The 20,668-nt window shown below is 48.4% G+C and overlaps 1 protein-coding gene across 1 annotated transcript in view; it reads left to right on the top strand.

Moving 5' to 3' along the window:
* Window positions 1-947: 947 nt before the first annotated feature.
* Window positions 948-20,668, top strand: part of CLCN1 (chloride voltage-gated channel 1) — a 72,316-nt gene continuing 52,595 nt past the window's right edge. The window contains exon 1 of the mRNA XM_075071158.1: window positions 948-1,144. Coding sequence (XP_074927259.1) covers window positions 956-1,144 — 189 coding nt within the window. The 5' untranslated portion in view covers window positions 948-955. The remainder of the gene's footprint in view (window positions 1,145-20,668) is intronic.

Below are 20,668 nucleotides of genomic sequence, written 5' to 3'. Positions count from 1 at the left end.
TGACTACAAGCAGAGTTGTGAAATGGGAGGCAGAAAGAGGGGGTGAAGGTCCTAGCTGCTCCCATCCATGGGGACCTTAGCACCAGGACAAATACATTTCTGAAGGGAGCCAAGGCTGAGCATCCACAAAACTCAGTTCAGTTACATTCTTACGAAGAGTTAATCCTCGGGGCAGTCAGCAGGGAAGTGGTTAAAGACTAGTTATAAGTACCTTCAGGAGGTGTTCCAGGACCCCTCTTCCATGTGCTGCTAGTCTCACAGCCACTAGGGCCTTGAACACTTATGGGTCTTTGTGCACATTCCCAGTTTGTCCTAGCTGAATGATTCCACACTGGGACCCATGGTCCCCTTTACCATTTCATTTTGGTGCCCTGGGTTCTCTTGGGAGCTGGAGAAACGTAGGAGAGAGGCAACCTACTAACGGGATACTGTAAACGTTGCACACTCACGACAAGATTGATGAACAGGGACAGGGGAGCCATTGGCACTCATTCCTTCTCACACTCCCTCCTTCTGTCTCTCTCTGTACCTCTGGGTCTTTTTCTCATTGTGTAGCTCTCTTTCTCCCTCAGTGCCTTCTTTTCCCCCCTGTCCCTCTCCTTCAGGATTCCCCCGTCCCACACACCTGATACTCAATCCTGGCAGAGTTAATGCCTCTCGCTCAGATCAGATGTGGCACTGGGGGGTCATGTGACAGAGGAAGGTTGCTATAAATATAGTTAAACCCTGCAATCACTGCCCCAGACGCCTTTGGGCAGGAAGAGGAGAAAGTAAGAGAGACACAAGAAGGAGGGTGAGGGGGAAAGAGAGAGAGAGAGAGAGAAGGAGTAGGAGTGCAAGACAGGCAGAGACGATACTCTGGGCCAGCTGGCTAGGTGGTTCAGGGTTGGGTCTAGACCAGCACCATTGTCACAGCTGACAGAGTGTGTTTGGGGGAGGAGGGGAGAGCAGTGTCATGGAAAGTTCCGAACATAAGATGGAGGATCCCAGATTGGACTCAGCCCTGTGGGGTGGTGCTCCCCAATACGTCTATGTCCATTTTGAGAAGTGCACCAGTTACGGGATCCCGTCGGAGGCAGGGCGCGAGGCCAGGGGGACAGGGGATGACCTGCACTACCTGGAGAACTCCCTCAACCGTCCGCAGGTAGGGCTGGGCAATAGGGACATTGGGGCAACATAGATCTCCGTGGGGTGACATGGGTGGATGAGGCTGAAATGGTTCTGGGGAGTCCTGCTGGAGGTGATGTGGAGCATGCAGCCCTATCAGAGTGCCCTTCCAAACATCTCCCTCCCCTTGCTCCTTGGCCTGCAGAGCTGGATTTGGCCCTTCCACCAGGCTTCTGTGGTGACACTTACATTCAGGAATGCTGAATAGTGCTGTCCAGTGTCACTCCCACCTTCAGGGGACACTGAATACTTAGTGAAGATGGGGAAAGTGGGGTGGGGAAAAGAAAACTGCCCCCATAACACACGTACAGTGTGATAAGAGAAATTTAGTCTACCACAATAGCATGGCACTGAGACACCACCGTGATAATATTTAGAGAGATCTGGAGAGAGAGAAAAAGAGAAAGAACACATATAGATGTATAGACAGAGACACACACACCGATGCCATGATTTATCCCTACACTAGTGCTGATCCCAGCACAGGGACCAACAAGAAACAGCTTTCACCACCTCCCCTCCCTGATCCTGGAGCTTCTGCGGGCTGATTTGAGTCCTCATGCAGATTAAGATTTATTCAATGCCTAACCCTGCTCTGATTTGCACCCTAGCTGCTGTAGCCATGATGCATATAGTGGCAACAGGAGATAGCCAGGGCATAGATGTGTCCTGGCCATGCCAACCTCCCTCTCCTGGCCATGCTCATGACCTGCCCCTGGCATGTCCCCTGCACCAGAAACTCCAGTGGGGGCAAATGAGGAGCTGATTATGCTAGCTCTGTACATGACAGAAAGGCCTCCTCCACTTGTATTCCCTGAGGAGGCCCATATATCTGCTTTGCAGCCACTTTGCTTAGATTTAACCGGCAGCAAAGGGGCTTTACAATGACAATGAATTTAGCCCAGTGATTATAGACAGAAAGAGTGAGAGAGTGAAAGACCGAGTGAGAGAGTGCATAGCTGGAAAGTATTTGCAAACATTTGTTTGAATAAAATGCTACTGGTTTGTTTGGATGTTTTTTCTGGCCTCTGGGACGTTGCACTCCATATGTTTTATGGAAATATGCTTATGAGTGTAAATATGATGTAACTGAAATATGCTTTATGCAAAAGGTCTCTTGTAAGGTATCATTACAAAGCTTATAATCTACTGAGTGTGTTTATCCTATTTGTATGTATGTATCATTCTTGTATCTGAAGCCAGAAAAATGAAGTATAACTCTGAAGTCCTACTGTAATTATGCAAAGTGTGGGCTATTAATGGTGGTTTGGAAGTTTGATGGCTCCCATTGACTAGGACAATTGGTTATAAATGGTTCTGTTTACTTGAAAACCTCCCTGGGTACACGCAGGCCAGCCCTGGAAGAATGAGGTCTCACAGGACATGTGACCATATCACATGATGCTGAAATCCATCTTAAATCTACTGCTTTTCCGTTTAGAAGGAGGAGTGAGGATCCAGAGAGACAAAGGGTTCCTGCCTTGGGCCAAAGCTATAAAAGGGGATGGAACAGAGCAAAGGGGGTTGTCAATCATGAGAAATCCCCTAGTTACCACCTGAGCTGGAACTAACAAGGTCTGTACCAGGGGAAAGGATTGGGCCCAGACTAAGAAGGAGTCTAGTCTGTGAAAGAAGCTTATTCAAACATCTCTGAGAGTGAGATTTACCTGTAAACAATTTCTTAATGTATTAGCCTTAGGATTTACGTGTTTTATTTTATTTTGCTTGGTCACTTACTTTGTTCTGTCTGTTATTATTTGAAACCACTTAAATCTTACTTCTTATACTTAATAAAATCACTTTTGTTTATTAATTAACCCAGAGTAAGTGATTAATAGCTGGGGGAGCAAACAGCTGTGCATATCTCTCGATCAGTGTTACAGAGGGTGGACAATTTATGAGTTTACCCTGTATGAGCTTTATACAGAGTAAAATGGATTTATTTGGGGTTTGGATCCCATTGAGAACTGAGTGCTGGAGATAGGTGACCAGCTGAGCAGTTTTTTGGTTAAAGTCTGCAGCTTTGGGGGAGTGGACCAGACCTGGGTCTGTGTTGCAGCAGGCTAGTGAGTCTGGCTCAACAAGGCAGGGTTCTGGAGTCTCAAGCTGGCAGAGAAAATGGGCTCAGAGTTAATTCCAGCACGTCAGGTGACAGTCTCAAGGGAGTCTCTGTGACCAAACCTGTCACAGCTTCTTTCTAGTTGTTTTTATAAATATTTGGAAGAGTGATTTTTGTTGGTAGCAGAAAGTGACAATCTAGTGAATATTCATGCATAGCTTCCCATCTTGAGAATTTTTTGATTTCCCTCCTGGATAGAAAGATGTCAGCTATCCATTCGGGGAACAAGATGCCAGATCATGTGGCTTAGGTGACCAATCACATGGACAAAAATAATAAACTTTCATCAGCAATAGCAGCCACAGCGAAGAGTTATGAGTGGCCTCTAGACTGAAATATATTCACAAGAACTATTTGCTGAATAATTTGGAAGAACCAACCAATATGGAAAAATTGGAAGGTGTCTGCAAACAGAAACGTGGTATAAATTTGTGATATATAAATTGTTCTCTTCTAAAGATTGCCCAGCTATAATAAACACACAGAATGAGAGACAGATGGATAAACACATACACACACACATGCCCAGATGCTATATAATATATGCATGCTCCATCATCAAAGCACTTCCATACAAACACAGGTGCACTAACATACACAACCTCATGCACAAGCAGAGCTACTTAGACACACACAAAGCCACATGCTACCCCCATGCCCACCAGCTCTCACACACAAACAAGCACACAGAGTCACAGACACCACAAACAATGACACCACACACCCTACACGCATGCCTGGTTCCCAGACACTGCATGGAGTTATAAGCAGACACATAACTCAAGTAGTCAAACACACATGTTTTTCCCTCAATGTCCTCTACCTGAGTGTACATGCATAAACACACCGTCATGCAAAAAACAGTATGAAGCCACGAGTGCATGCACATACACATCCTTCCCCCCCACATATATATGTGTACATGGTCTCACACATTCTCGTTCAACATCCATACACATGCAGCCACACAGATGTTTGTACACTCACTGAACACATGCACACACTCAGACACATAGCATTATAGACATAGGTCTCAAACGTACAAACATATGCACATGCACACACAGCTTCACAAGAAGATACATTCATGCACAAACATGCCTTGCACACACATATCTCACACACATATATTCCGTGTGCACATCCCCTCAGCATAAATACATAGGTGGATACTCACAGCCTCACACACATACCTTGCACAGACATACATGCATGCACATAACCTCTTGTGCATATATGTGCATGCACACAGTCTCCCACCCTCCCACTCACACTCTCTCTCTCTCTCTCTCTCTCTCTGCCACATACACACACACTGACCCTCATGCACACACGCTGTCTGATGCATGCCCACGAAGAATCATCTATACATGAACACTGCTGCACAGTTGAGTTTTGGATAATTCTCTCTCTACATCCGAAATAAGACGCTTTCCCAAGGAAGTTCCACATGCTGCAGGGAGTGCAACGAGCAGGTTGTGTGTCACCCTAGAGCAGTCTCCCACTCTGAGTCCCCCACTCACAGCAGGGAGTTCTCTGAGCAGTGGTGGGCAAGCTTAAGGGGAAATGGGACGTACAATGATTACCACGAGATTGCTGTGGGAGATATGGTGGATGAGGCAATGACTTTATGTCCCACCTGTTAAGTCTAGAGACTTATCTTGACATTTAAAATTACACATTAAATGAATATAGTGAGGTGTCAAACATCAAGCCCAAGAGGAACTGTGGCCACATCACACTGCTAGTTGAAGTACAATTGCAAGAAGGGCAGGACTGAGGGGCATTAAGAGGACTGTGCAAGGAGCCCAGCACTGCAATAGCAGGGGGCTGCAGGGCAGGACTGAGGGGCATTGGCAGAGCTGTGTGGGGAGCCCAGGGCTGGAATAGCAGGGGATGAGGAGGCTGCTGTTAAGCCTGAGATGAATGGGAATCAGTTCGTGTTCTGGACTGAGTCATACTGGCAACTGCATGCAGTTGACCAGGACAAGAATAGCAAATCAATAGGTTTTGTGAGATCATCACTATGTTCATACATTTCCTCTGGTGCTCTCTCCAGCCTACCTTACAATAACTCAAGCCATGAGGCTTCCCCTACTTCCTTTGGGAATCTATTCTATGCTCTACTAGATTACAAGATTTCAGCATTAAAAAATGTTTTCCTCTATCCAGCTTGAAATTTTCCATCGTCCAATTTCATTTCATTTCATTTACTTATAGCTTCTTCTCCCTCCTCGGTGTTTACACCCTTCAGATATTTGCAGACTGTTATCATGTTCCCTCTTAGTCATCATTTAGCCGAGCTAGACATACTTAGCCCTTTTAATCTTTCCTTTCAGGTCCATCCCTCCAGCTGCTTCTCAGGATCCTCTGCAATTTTCCTGGGGTTTTCTGGTACTGAGCTTGCTCCCTGTGCTGAAAAAGTGCAGTCACTGAACTAGTCCCATCCAGAGAGGGACTGTCTCTCTCACACACACCCCACCCCCAGTCAATGGCAGGAGACCTGTTGTGCTATTTTTTTACTTATACATCTCTTCTCCCCTGACAGAATGCGGAGTTCCTGGCACATCCCAGTTTTCTAAGTACTAGGAATGCCAGATGCTCTAATTTTCAAGGCTCTGTCCTACTCTTTACCCGTACCCCTTCCTCCTTATGATCTCAGACAATTCCAGAGGTCTGTAGAAGCATCTAAAAGCCTGGATATTTGGCAGGCTGGCATTTATTATGATTTTGGTATCTCCTTTTTCCAATTGGGCAGGAACTGCTGTATGAATGGCCTTTCACTTGAGCTATTGCAACCTTTCCGGAGCATCCAGTCTAACCAGCCTGAATCAACTAATTTTTGTAGCCACTCTAGATAGGCTTTTTCACCTGGCCTCTTCTAGTTCAGATTCCTCCTTCATGCAAGACTCTTCCCCAACAAACACACACACACACACACAAGCTCCAGACAGACTTTAACCCATCCTCACTGGACAGATCTTTTTTCCGAGTCCTTTCCCTGCCCCCTGAGACTAACTCATTTCCCTCCAAGTCCTGACTCTTTTATCCTTCTGCCAAATAAGGCTGCCCGGGCAAGTGCAGCAGGAGGCTGACTGGCTGGCAGCAGCACTCAGCTGGGTGGTCCCCTGGGGCTTTTGCTTTCAGGTCTCTTTAGACCCAAAAATCCTGGTTGGACCCTAGTGGAAAGGTACTTGTAAGTGAACTCTAAGCAGTCTGGTGTGAGCATCATACATGGGTCAGATTCCAGCTCATAGCTTGGATGCTGTTCATTTGACCTGAACCAATGACAGTCCATCCCTGGTCCGTATGTGATAATGGAACAAACATTAGGTGAGGTGATCCAGATACACTCAAGTCCAGTGGCTGGGTGAAAATCCACATCACGAATGAAAGAAGGTGCATGGTCTGGTGGCCAGAGCAGATAACTGGAAGTCAGAACTCCTGGGTTTGTATTTGTGATGCTGATACTTATTTGCCATGTGAGCAAGTCCCTTTCCTACGGGATGCCTCCATTTCTCTCTCCGTAACATGGGCTTAATAATATTGAGCTACCTTGCCTCAGGAGGCTATGAGGCATAATGTCTTCAGGCTTCTACAGTGCTTTGAGATCCTTGGATGGAAATGTCTGACCACGGAAGCAGTTAGTAACTAAATGAAACTGACTCTGTCTTTCCCAGACCTGCCTGCAGTGAGATCTGAGTTCCTTTGCCCAGTACATTTATGTTTCATGGTATGGCCAGTTGTCCTTGTGACAACCAGCTGCGGTCTGGAAGAAGAAAAAGGAGGAAGAGATCTTCTTTTGTAACTCAGGGTATGTCTACACTACGAAATTAGGTTGATTTTATAGAAATTGATTGTTTAGAAATCGATTTGATACAGTTGATTGTGTGTGCCCCACTAAGCACATTAAGTAGTTAAATGCATCCACAGTACCGAGGCTAGCTTCGACTTTCGGAGCGTTGCACTGTGGGTAGCTATCTCACAGTTCCCGCAGTCTCTGCCACCCATTGGAATTCTGAGTTGAGCTACCAATGCCTGATGGGGCAAAAACATTGTTGCGTGTGGTTCTGAGTACACGTTATCAGGCCCCTACTCCATCCCTCCCTCCTTCCCTCTGTGAAAGCAATGGCAAACAATTGTTTCTCACCTTTTTTCCTGGGTTACCCATGCAGACGGCATACCACGGCAACCATGGAGGCCTGCTCAAGCTCACTGTCACGAATGTGTCCTTGGGGCTGTTTTGACAAGATGATACTGTAGTCGCTACACAGGAGCATCTTCCTTGCTTGCTTGCCTTGCCTTGCCTGGCCTTGCTTGCCTTGGCAGACAGTGCAATATCACTGTTAACCGTCGATCCTTGTGGATGCTCTTGGCTGAACCTCGGTTGAGGTCTGGCTCGGTGGGCACCTGGACAAATGGGAATGACTCCAGATCAATCTCTTTTTTTAAGTTTCTCTAATGGAGATTCAGTCGTGCCTGGAATATCATGCCCCAGCTTCTGCTCAGGCTGCTTTCCAGCAGCCAGCATTGTCGGTCGCATCTACAGCTACCCCTTGCTCCCATGGCTCAATGAAGCTGGACAGTAGTAAGGGCAGTTCAACTATAGGCGAGCAAGTGCAAATGGGCGACGAATGCATTTGGACGTTCAAAAGCTCGCTGGGCTGTTGCTGATTAGGCTGTTTGCAATTAGATTAGAAGAAGCACAGCACGCTGCGCATCACATAGGCTTTGAAAACCATTTCAACGACTGGCCAGCTTCGTGTGATAGCTGTGTGTGTTTTTCTCCTTGGATGGAAACCCGCCCCCTTTGTTGATATTTAATTCACGTACCATGTCATCAGTCGCGCTTCCGGAGAGCAATGGCAGCAATCGTTTGGGCCTTTTTTCCCACGCAGATCCATAACATGGCAAGCATGGAGCCCACTCAGATCATTGTGGCAGTTATGGCATTGTAACCATACCATTATCTGAGTAAGCAGCACCAGAAACTACCAGGAAGGACGGAATGCAGCGCTGTAATAAGGGTGAGAGGACACAGAATTCAAAGCACTGGCCCTGGCAATTTGGACATCGTGGGTGCTAAATGGGGCAAATTCATGCTGTTGAATGCTGATTCTGGGCCTGGAACAGCAAGACTGGTGGATTGCTATAGTGTGGCGAGTTTGGATGATCCCAGTGGCTGCTACTTCGCATGCCGTAAGGGCACTTTCAATGGAAACTTTGTGACTTGCTTTCCCCTAGCCCGTGAAGCACAAGAAAACCAAGATGAGAGCAGCCTTCACAGTTGAGAAGCGAGTGGCAATAGCCCTCTGGAAGTTTGCAATGCCAGACAGCTACCGGTCAGTCGGGAATCAATTTGTAGTGGGCAAATCTACTGTGGGGGCTGCTGTGAACCAAGTAGCCAACGCAATCACTGAGCTGCTGCTATCAAAGGTAGTGACTCTGGGAAATGTGCAAGTGCTGCAATGGGATTCCCTATCTGTGGTGGGGCGATAGATGGAACGCATATCCCTATCTTGACACTGGAGCACCAAGGCAGCCAGTACATAAACCGCAAGGGGTACTTTTCAATGGTGCTGCAAGCAGTGGTGGCTCACAAGGGATGTTTCACCAACATCAACGTGGGATGTCCAGGAAAGGTACATAACACTCACATCTTTAGGAACTCTGGTCTGTGTGAACGGCTGCAGCAAGGCACTTACTTTCCAGACCAGAAAATAACAGTTAGGGATGTTGAAATGCCTATAGTGATCCTTGGGGACCCAGCCTACCCCTTAATGCCATGGCTCATGAAGCCGTACACAGGCACCCCGGACAGTAGTCAGTAGCAGTTCAACTATAGGCTGAGCAAGTGCAGAATGGTGGCAGAATGTGCATTTGGACATTTAAAAGAGCGCTGGCACAGTTTACCGACTCAGTTATAGCTCAGCAAAAGCAATATTCCCATCATTATTACTGCTTACTGTGTGCTCCACGATATCTGTGAGAGTAAGGGGGAGACGTTTATGGCAGGGTGGGAGGTTGAGGCAAATCACCTGGCTGCCGATTATCCGCAGCCAGACACCAGAGAAGCTTTGAAAAACAGTTTCATGACTGGCCAGGCTATGGTGTGAAAGTTCTGTTTGTTTCTCCTTGATGAAAACCTGCCCCGCTTAGTTCATGCTACTTCCTTGTAAGCCAAACTCCCTCCCCTCCCCCCTTTGATCTCCGCTTGCAGAGGCAATAAAGTCATTGCTGTTTCAAATTGATGAATTCTTTATTAATTCGTCACACAAATGGGGGGAGCCAGGGAGGGTTGGGGGAGGAGGGAAGCACCGGGTGGGGTGGCGGAAGAGGGCAGGAGGGAAGGATGAGGCCTCACTGCACTTCAAAACTTATTGAATGCCAGCTTTCTGTTGCTTGGGCAATCCTCTAGGGTGGAGTGGCTGGGTGGCTGGAGGCCCCCCCACTGCGTTCTTGGGTGTCTGGGTGAGGAGGCTATGGAACTTAGGGAGGAGGGGAGTTGCTTACACAGGGGCTGCAGTGGCGGTCTGTGTTCCTGTTGCGTTTCCTGCACCTCAACCATATGCCGGAGAATATCAGTTTGATCCTCCAGCCTAAGCATTACTTCCTGCTTCCTCGCATCTCAGTGATGCCCTGGATCATCTTGATCCCGCCATCTCTCCTCTTGCTCCTGCCACCTGTCCTCACGTTCATTTTGTGCTTTCCTGCACTCTGACAGTGTCAGCCTCCAGGCATTCTGCTGGGCTCTTTCAGTGTGGGAGGACTGCATGAACTCAGAGAACATTTCGTCGCGAGTGCATTTTTTTTTGCCTTCTAATCTTTGCTAGCCTCTGGAATGGAGATGATAGGGGGATCATTGAAACATTTGCAGCTGCAGGAGGAAAAATGGGGAGAGTGGTATTTAAAAAAGCACATTTTAGAGAACAATGGCAAGACTCTTTTCACGGTGAACCAAGCTATTAACGTTACATAGCACGTGTGCTTTTTTACAAGGTTGCATTTTGCCTCTTATATTGAGGACCTGCCAGTTTGGTGTGAGAGATCACACACACAGGGCCAGTGGGCAACAGAATTCGGCTTGCAGGCAGACAAGATAAGCTACAGTATTTTGGCTTCTTTAACCTTCATAACATGCAGGGATGGTTTCAAAGATCAGTGCCCTCATTTCTCATACCAAGCACCTGTTGTGTTGGCCATTTAAAATGGGCTGGCCATATAAAGGAGGGGCTGCGGTTTTCAGGTTAATGTGCAGCACAAACCCAACTAACCCCCCCACCCAATTCTCTGGGATGATCGCTCCACCTCTCCCCCCACTGCGTGGCTAACAGTGGGGATGATTTCTGTTCAGCCACAGGCAAATAGCCCAGCAGGAACAGCCACCTCTGAATGTCCCCTTAATAAAATTCTTCTATTTCAACCAGGTGATCCTGGGAGTACATCCAGGAGAGCGTCACTGAGATGTCCCTGGAGGATTTTCGCTCTATCCTCATACACGTTAACAGACTTTTCCAGTAGCTGTACTGGCCGCCAATGTATCCCAAGTCTTCATGGCAAATTAATCATTAAATACGCTTTCTTTTAAACCATGTATTATATTTGCAAAGGTAGACTCACCAGAGGTCCCTTCTCTGCTTTCAAGGTCCAGGAGCCCACCTTGAGTGGGTTGGGATGGAAGTAGATCCAGGGTGAAAAACAGTTCCTGTCTGTCAGGGAAAACGGTTTCTCCGCTTGCTTGCTGTGCGCTATCTTCAACCTCCTCCTCCTTCTCGTCCCCAAAATCTGCATCCCTGTTGTGTGACAATCCATTGATGGAGTCCACACGCAGGAGTAAGGTAGTTGTAGGTGCACCCCCTAGAATGGCATGCAGCTCATCATAGAAGCGGCATGTCTGGGGCTCTGACTAGGCTTGCCTGAGCTCCTTAAGTTTCACATGGCACAGCTGCAGGTCCCTGTTATAGCCTCTGTCCTTCATGCCCTTGGAGATTTTCTCAAATATTCTGGCATTTTGTCTTTTGGAACAGAATTCAGATAGCATGGATTCATCTCCCCATACAGTGATCAGATCCAGTACCTCCCGTTAGGTCCATGCTGAAGCTCTTTTGCAATTCTGGGACTCCAGGGTCACCTGTGCTGATCAGCTCTCCATGCTGGCCAAACAGGAAATGAAATTCAAAAGTTCGCGGGGCTCTTCCTGTCTACCTGGCCAGTGCATCTGAGTTGAGAGTGCTGTCCAGAGTGGTCACAATGGAGCACTCTGGGATAGCTCCTGGAGGCCAATACCATTGAATTGCATCCACACTACCTCAAATTTGACCCAGCAGGGTCGATTTCAGCGCTAATTCCCTCGTTGGGGTCCTGGGGAGGAGTACAGAAATCGATTTTAGGAGCATTTTAAGTTGACAAAAATGGCTGTGTCATGCAGACAGGTCCAGGGTTAAATCAATCTAACACTGCTAAATTCGACCTAAACTCGTAGTGTAGACCAGGGCTTAGTGTGAGTAATTCCTGCTCGTGTTAAGGGCTGGGGAGATGGATTTATCCTAAAAGACTGGCAGTAAGAATGAAATTCCTTGCTCTGACTCCTTGTCCCTTTCTTCCCTTGTCCAGAGACTCGGCTCTATCTCAGCGCACAGACTGCCTCTGCCTCCCAAAAGTGCCCAACCTGGCCCCACTGCAGGTTTCCTTCCCTCAGTTCCCAATCCCCTTCCCACAATGCTGAATCCTCCAGTTACACAACATCCCCACTACAGAAATGATCTAACACCCTCCAAGTACTCAAGATACATACTAACCCCTCGTTCCCACTCCTTAGCTCTTCCAGCTTCTACTCCTCAGCCACTAGTTCCCTCCTTGTCCCTGAATGGCCTATTGTAGCATTGCAGCAGGCAAGGTGCATCTCTGGAGAGGAGGAGGGTTAAGGACCATTTCCAACAGCAGGGTAGTTAGCTGAGAAGCATGCCCTGCAGGTGGTATGGGACCATACAGTGTGCAGGGGGAACTGGGCAGTCTCTGACAGCCAGGAAAACACCTTGGAAAAGCAGTGACTGAGTGAGGGGAGCGTGATAACTGCTTACAAGTGTCTCCAGAGTGTAAACACCAAAGACTCTAGAGAGGGATTGTTCAGGCTGGGATAAGTGGAGATGGCTGAACTTCAGCAAATGGGGGACATTTTGGGCTGGTGAGAGTCCCCAAGGGACGTGATGGAAGCCCCATCTCCTGGGGCACTTACAAATGAGGCTGGACAAACTGTCATGTGTGGGGCCAGTGGTTTCCCCAGGAATTGAAATTGGGGGGGTGTTCGAATTTACAGAGGGGGTGTCAGGTCCAATGAGATATATAAAAGAGATATGAATAAAGTAAATGTTTTGTTAGGGATTTATGCAAAATTTAACATAAGGAAAATGGCAAGTTATACATCAAAACACATAACAGATCTAGATTTCTAAAAAAAAAAATAATTAAAAAACGTGTATTTAATTTAAATTGACTTTTGAAAGTAAGCCATCATTGGGATAAGAGGGCAGTCCTCTCATGGATCAGTAACTGGGTTAAAAGATGGGAACAAAATAGGAATAAAATTATCAGTTTTCAGAATGGAGAGAGCATAAATAGTGGTATCCTTGAGGGGTCAAGTACTGGGACCAGTACTGTTCAACATATTCATCTGGGAAAATGGGTAAACAGTGAGGTGGCAAAATTTTGCAGATGATACAAACTATTCAAGATAGTATTAAGAGTCCCAGGGCAGACTGCAAAGAGCGACAAAGGGATTTCACAAAACTGGGTGACTGGGCAACAAAAATGGCAGATTAATTCAATGTTGATTAAATGCAAAGTAATGCACATTCGGGAAAGCAATCTCAACTATATACAAAATGATGGGCATCTGAATTAGCTGTTAACACTCATTGAAAGGGATCTTGGGAGTCATTGTGGATAGTTCCTCTGAAAAACATCAACTCAATGTGCAGCAGCAGTCATATTCAAAGCAAAACAATGTTGGGAATCATTAAGGAAAGGGATCCAGATGAGTAGAAAAAGCTAAGTCACATTTGGCCTCTATAGTAAATCCATGGTAGTGCACCCTTACAAAGTAGTGTGATGCAGATCTGAGTCACCATTCCTAAACGATAGATAATATATATTTGCCTGAATTGGGAAATACGGTACAGAGATGGGCAACTAAATAGATCAGGGGTATGAACAGGGAGGGGAGATTAAAATGACTGGAATTTTTCAGCTTAGAAAAGAGATGACTAATGGGGATATGATAGAGGTCTACAAAATCTTGACTGGTGTACAAGAAAGTGAATAAGGAAATTTTATTTAATCCTTCACATAAACAGAACTAGCTAAACAGTCACCAATGAAATTAATAAGGCAGCAGGTTTTAAAAAAACAAAAGAAGTACTTCTTCACACAATTAAAATCAATCCCGTGAACTCTTTGCCAGGGGATGCTGTGAAAGACCAAAACTATAACAGGTTGAAAAAAGAACTAGATAAATTCCTGGAGAACAGGTCATCAGTGGCTATTAGCCAGGATGGGGAGGACGCACACACCCATGCTCTGAGTGATGTCCTAGCCTGTTTGCCAGAAGCTGGGAATGGGCAACAGGGGATGGTCACTGTATGATTACTGTTCTGTTCATTCCCGCTCGAAGCACCTGGCCTTGACCACTGTTGTAAGACAGGATACTGGGCTATATGGACCATTGGTCTGACCAGTATGACCATTCTTATGTAAAAATTATTATAATAATAAAAATGTTAGTACAGAAACTCCTACCAACATAATGACCTTCTCAAGATAACAACAATGTGAGAATAACAAACCTTGGCAAATAATGCATTTTTTAAAATCTTGGCCTACTAGGAAATACAGTTATATATCAGCTTTCCATTCCCAGTCACAAAGTCTAGCATTCTGGGGGGAGCAGCGTGACTAAAATATAGTCTAACAAACAATGTTTATTTAACGTGCCCCTCACTTTTCCTCCACCGCAACCCACTCACGCCGTGTTGTCCTTGGTCAGTGGAGAGACTCAGAGTTCAGAGGTGTTTCACGTGAGTACACCTTCCAGGTGGGGGGACAAGAAGGCACTTTGCTTGTTCCTCCAGCTTGCTCACTGTTCGGCTCTGCCACGTCTGTTCGTTGTGCCACCATTCACTCACATGCTCTGTTGCCAGATGGCCCTGTGCAGTCACCTTCTGCTGCCCCTGCCCAACTGTGACCTCTGGGCGAGTTGTCTCTGAGGTTCCACCAGCTCTCAGTGATTTCAGCTGAGCTCTCAGTGCGGGAACCGCTCGCTGCTAGTGCAGTGAGTCTGGGCTCTTTACACAAAAACACTGTACCAAGGAACACTGTCCCCACAACAGGATAAGCACTTTAGACCTGATTGTCAGTGATTTCAGCTGCAGTGGTCACTTAACAGAAACAAAAAAGACTATCTATGGACGCTATCAGCTCTGTCTTAAACAGTGGAGAGGAGGACAGGTCCCCACCCCTCTCTCTTGATTGCCTTCAAATCATTCACAGGCTTAAGTACAGTTCTACTGCCCTTTACTCACACAATAAGAAACAACATTTCATGCCTCCATTGCCCCCACATTCAAGTGGTTTGTAACCAACCCCAGCCAAAATCTATCACTTAGACAACACAGCTCTGTTTGCTGGATACCTAGGTAGATTAGGTGTGAATGTAAATATAATCTGGCCCTGAAGCCTTTCCCCGCAGCCCCAGCTCATCACTAGCTGTCAGGGAGAGCTCATTTACACTTTGCTTACAAATCATCATTTGAAATTATTAGGTTGGCCAACATCACCGAAATGAATGCACGGGCATCATAAAAAACAGCTGTATAAGGAAGCAAGGAAGCTAGTCTATGTTCATACTTTTCAAATCTATTATACTTTTTCAGATATACATTTTGTCATGCACTGTATAAGCTTTTAAAGTGTATATTAATGTTTCAGTTTAAATTCAGATTTCCAAACAGTCACTGAATTAGTATGTAACTAGCTCACAAAACTGGGGGGGGGGTGTTGGGGAAATTCAGGGGGGTGTAGGGAAATCACTATATGGGGCTCAGGGTAACTCATGATGCTTTATGTCTCTCTCTTTTATATCCTGTGATTCTCCCACTGAAGTGTCTGGTTCTGCTGTGCCAAGCAGGGCCCATCCCCCTCCTGGCACTCAGAAAATCTTAAAGAACTCTTGTGTGTGTGTGGGCTGGAGAGGGGTGGACGGCTACATTCTGGGAGGTGTGAAGTGCCAAGACCTCAAGACATGCCACCAGCAGGGGAACACGAGCTGCAATGAGCCCTCAGGCCAAAATCGGGTCATTGAAGGGCATGTGATGAGGAGCTTCCCATTCTCAGCTTCTCAAACAAATTGTTCCCCACTCTACTTGCTGAGCCCAGAAGGAGGGAGGGAAGCTACTCCTTCCGGAGCCCGATACCCTACAAGAGAGCACAGCCAGGATCTTTGGAGTTTCTATGTAACCCCTGACCTTCTAAGAGTACCTGGTCTCTGAGGACATTAAAGGGTGGGGAAGTCAAGCTGTTCTGAGCTGGTCCATCTCCCTCAGCTCAGGTGTGTCCCTGCCTAGAGCTCTCTCCATCTCCCTCCTGCTCTTGCTCTTTCTCTCTGGGAGGTGGCATGGCTGCCAAGTTTGGTGCAGCTCCACGTGGGACATTTTATATAAATTATTTAATTTGCATATTTGTAATTAATTTTCACTATAATAGCCTTATAGTTTCAAGCAGTGATGGGGATAGAGTGCGGAGCCACACAGAAGTAGGCATCTGTAGTGGAGGAGGTGTGGAGCTATGTAGGTGCTGTGTAGTGGTCTGGGTGCTGGAGAGTGGTAGGTTGGGTGAGTGCTCAGTTTCTGAGGCCTGGGGTAGCTATGTGCTCAGATAGGGCTGTTTGACGGAGTGGCTGAGGTCAGCACTAGGTCTGCCTCACATGTCTCTGCTGATTCTGCCCGTTGTACCCCTCCCCACTGGAATCCAGCAGGGGTAGCTGTGAGGGGGGAGGCAGAGTGGCTGCCATGCTGCCTGCAGGGCAGTCCCACAGCCACCTACCCTGACAGGAAGAGCAGTTGGAGGCAATACTTGCAGGAATCTGGATGTGTGAGATCTCAGCTGGCTTCAGGGAGGTGTGATGGGGCTGCCTAATGCATGAGGCAGCCCTCAGGGCCTCACCTTGCTGTGAGCTGCACCAGCTCCCTGTATGTGTTCCCTAGAGATTCCCCAAATGTTATCTCTCAGCACATCTTTCTCTTTGGCTGAAGAGAGCTGGAGACACTTGTGGCTGCATCTGGTACCCAAAGGGGGTCTCAGAGAAGACTGAGGGCTGGCTGGCAGGCAGTGGAAAAAATACTGAAATACTGAGCAAACCCCTATCCCCTGCCACCTTCAGACAAATTTTAAAAAAACACCATTTAAAAAATGCACATTCAAGCAGGCAGAGTTGGCTTTAGGGACTGCAATCTCTACACCGAAGGGTGGAGCTTTCATCTATACCCAAATTCCCAGGACATCCGCAGGGTTTATGAGTCCCCTGTGGGATAACTAAAGTCATAAGATAATTTCAAGAGTCCCATGCACACCCACAGCTGCTGCAGCCTCCACTCCCTGGGGAGAATGCTGTGTCTTCATGGCATCACAATGCAACAGTGAGTGAAAGCCCCAGTGCAACTCATGGGATTTCATGTCAATACCTGAGGGCATCTGTGTAAGGGGGGGAATGGTCCTGCTATTGTGGGGAACTTTCCTGGCTTCTGCACTCCCCGGTGAAGTGGGCTGGCGAAAGGATCTGTGTCCTCGCTCCCACTTCCTTTTCCCAGAGGCCTGCTTGACCTCAAGTGCTCCCCTTCCACTCTCCTGTGTGGCAGAGTCCTTGTAACCCCAACAAGGCTGGGTCCAGGATTCCTGGGGGACTCAACCCCCAACCTTGCTGTGGTCACTTAGGGCAGGGGCTAGGGTGTCCCCACTCCAGGGTGCTCTCTCTGCACTGGATGCTTCTCTGACCCACTGATCATTTCATACAGTTCAAAGCAAATACAATTTATTAAACAGCAATCAATTAAAAAAAATAAGGAAAAAATGGGAAAGGTTAAAGGAAAACACATCACCCTGTTCTGTGGCACAGGAACATCGCAACCAGTGTTCTGGAATGTAAGGGAAGCTCACAGTTTGTTCCTTATAAGTCCCAGGCCTCCTTCTCAGGCCCTGGCTGTGCTGCAGGGATGCTGTGGGTCGGACACATGCTCTGGTGGCGGCCACACACTCTCAGGCTCTAGGTGGCAGGACCCTTCTTCCCAGAATCGCCCCTGCCCTGTCAGTGTTATGATCCCCCTCCAAGGCTGGCCTGCAGGGCCTCTTGGCTGAGGTGTCTCCCTGTGCTGGGCTAACTGCCCAGGGTCCCCCTTGCTCTCCCCTGCTGCTCACCACACCTGGCTCCAGACTGCTCCAGCTCCAGCTCCAGCTCTACTACTCTGCCTCAGCTCCAGCTCCACCACTCTGTCTCAGCACGGCTGCTGCTGCTGTGCCTCCAGCTCCCTGGGCTGCTTCTCTGGCCCCTCTGGCTCTGGTTGCTGCAGCTCTGCTCCCAGGACAGGTCTGCTCTGTGGGCTGCTTCTGTGGCTCTGCATCCAGCTCTGACCTACTTCCTGGGCTGTTTTTCTGGCTCCTCTGGATCAGGCACGGCTCTGCTCCCCAGTTCATCTCAGGCCCCTTCTCTTGCCTTAGCTCGGCCCCACTCTGTCTGACGCAGGCAATTCTAGCTCACACAGAGGATGGGGCCCCCCTGACCTCCTGACTCCCTGATTAACCTGCTTGTCCTGTCAATCAGGCTGACCTCTCCCCATTGTTCCTGGGGACTGTCAGTCTCAGGGTCCTGATTTCGCATCAATCCTTCCCCTTACTTTTAGTGCTGGGAGCTAGCCACCAAAACACCCCCGCTGAGTTTTAGTAAGGGGAAAACAGTCCCTTTACATCTGCACCAATTCCAGTGAGTGTCTGCAATCAGAAGAAATTTCACATTTGATTATACCATACTGTGCATCTTTATATATCTGCTGTCTTATTTGAGTTACCCACACCACTCTGTGCAGCACCTGGCCTTTTCAGAAGGTCTGTCCTCCAACTATTACCAGACATAGCCCAGTTTAGCTTATGGGATTTGCAGAAGTAATAGCACCTGAAAGGGGTATTAAAATACAGAGGGCTAAATTCAGTCCTGGTGTAAGCGTGTGCTCCTTCAGTAAAACCAACTGCTTTGCACGAGATCTGAATTTGGCCCACCTCTTCTAATAGAGGAAGCAGGGTCACGCTAGTCAGCCCCATGAGGTGGAGTGGATCCACAGCTGGGACATAGAGACAAGGAGTGTGATGTGAGCAGGAGTGGGAACACTAAAGACTTTTGATGGGGGAGTCAGGCCGCCCTGGGGAGGGATCTGAGGAGGTACACACCTTTACTCTGTGTTATTACTATTCTTAGGCTCACAACAATACCCCAATGGGCTTTACAGAATGAGACAATGCTCTCCCGGTACCTGGTGCCACATCTTGGTGAGGCAACACATGGGTGGGGGGAGATGTAGGGTCATATGCCCACCCCCACCCCTCAAGATTTCTGCCAGGGTTCACACCACAATGTGGCCATCAGCAACCTTTTGGCACTGTGCAGGAGAGAAGGGACAGCAGCTGCTTCCAGCTGCAGCGGGGGAAGAGGGGAGGAAGGGATGACCTGGCCATTTCTTTGCAGAGCTCATCTCTTCTTCTTCTCCCCGTCAGCCCCCAGCGGGAAGCAGCTTGTCCCGTCCTGCCTGTATGGTTCTGAAAGGCAGCTAATACCTCCAGGTTGCTGCTTGGCACTGACATAACCCAGCTGCCTCCTGTCCCCCAGCTCCAGCACAGGCAGGAAGGGGTTAAGCCCTAAGGACATATTGTGCATCAGGGCTAGGGTATAATCGGGACTGTCCCGATATTTAGGTGTTTGTCCCACGTCCTGACCCAAATTTTTTCCCGATATTTCACACTCCACTTTTTTAAAATTCTTTTTTTTTTTGCTCCACTGGTGTTCTGATATTCTCTTCCTCTCATCTGGTCATCCTACCCAGGGCCCAGGGAACCTGACTACAGGTTCTTCAAGGAACCAGCCAGACAGGTGGCTCAGCAGGGGAGGGTACCTAGGGGTCAGAGCAGCCATGTACTCCTGGGGGGGCAGGACCCAGGGTGGGGGGAGGCAGGTGAAGAGGGTGCTAAGCCCCTGCCCCAGGGGGTGCTGTGGAGCCTGCAGGTTCAGGGCAGGAACAGGCTGGGAATTGCTTCCCCCAACACCGCAACTCCAGAGCTTAGCTGAGGGGCAGAGAGGCTTCCCCGTGCTAGTGCTATGGCAGTGGAGCCAGTGGCACAGAGCAGGCTGGGGCCGGGTAGCTCCACTTATAGCTGCTGGTGAGTGCAGGCCCAACCCCTGCTGCAGTCCTCAGGGGAGTGGGAGTGGGGCGGAGAAGGGGTGGGAGGAGGCGGGGCTGGGGCAGAGCAGGGGCAGGGGCCATGGGGAAGAGGTGTAGCAGGGGTGGAAGCAGGATGGAGCTGCGCAGTGCTCCAGGAAATATGGTGCCCCAAATTTCTTAGTGCCCTATGCAGCTGCGTACTTTGCAATATGGGTAGGGACGGCCCTGGGCAGTGGGAGAAGGAAGGAGCCTGACGGCCAGGCTGTGGTGAGCTGAGCGCTCCGGCCAGGGACTGGTTCTCCGCACACTGCTGGGAACAGACATGCCTCACCGGGAGCTTAGGGGGCAAAGGGGCAAAGCAGGGAGAGGACAGTGAGAGTGGGAGCACGTAAAAGGCCAATGGGTGGGCAGCAGAGGTGACACGTAACCGGCCGCCGCCGGTGCCTGCCTGCACTCACCAACCACCGCAGCTCGCAATGCGCAGCAAGTGCTGGCCAGAAATGGGATGCAAGGTGGGCCCTGCTGGCTGAAAGCTGGCACGCAGCAGGGGTTGTGCTGATGGATCAGCAGGGAGAGCAGCTGGCCCCGCATGCTGCATCTTTGCTTTGTCACCAGCCTTACACACCCACCCCCATTGTCAGCCACTGGACCTCCTCCCCACTCACTGCTGGTAGGCTGGCCTGATTTCTCGGCTACACATTAAATATAAAGCTATTGCCCAGGAATGTCTACTCAAGTCTGGGAACCACTAGGGGACCAGATGTCTGTATTTAGCCTTCTTCTTACATAGTGTCTGACTTTTCTTCTCAAAATGCGCTTGTTCCCATATTTCTGTCGTTTCCCGAGGCTCATCAGTTCTGGTGCCCGGTCCTGCCTGTTGGCCGGATCCAGTTCCTGGCTCAACTAGCCA

Source organism: Chelonoidis abingdonii, chromosome 1 (genome assembly GCF_003597395.2).
Source record: "Chelonoidis abingdonii isolate Lonesome George chromosome 1, CheloAbing_2.0, whole genome shotgun sequence".
Taxonomy (NCBI): Eukaryota; Metazoa; Chordata; order Testudines; family Testudinidae; genus Chelonoidis; species Chelonoidis abingdonii.
The sequence above is the reverse complement of the archived record's forward strand: the minus strand, read 5'-3'. Positions and strand labels throughout refer to the sequence as shown.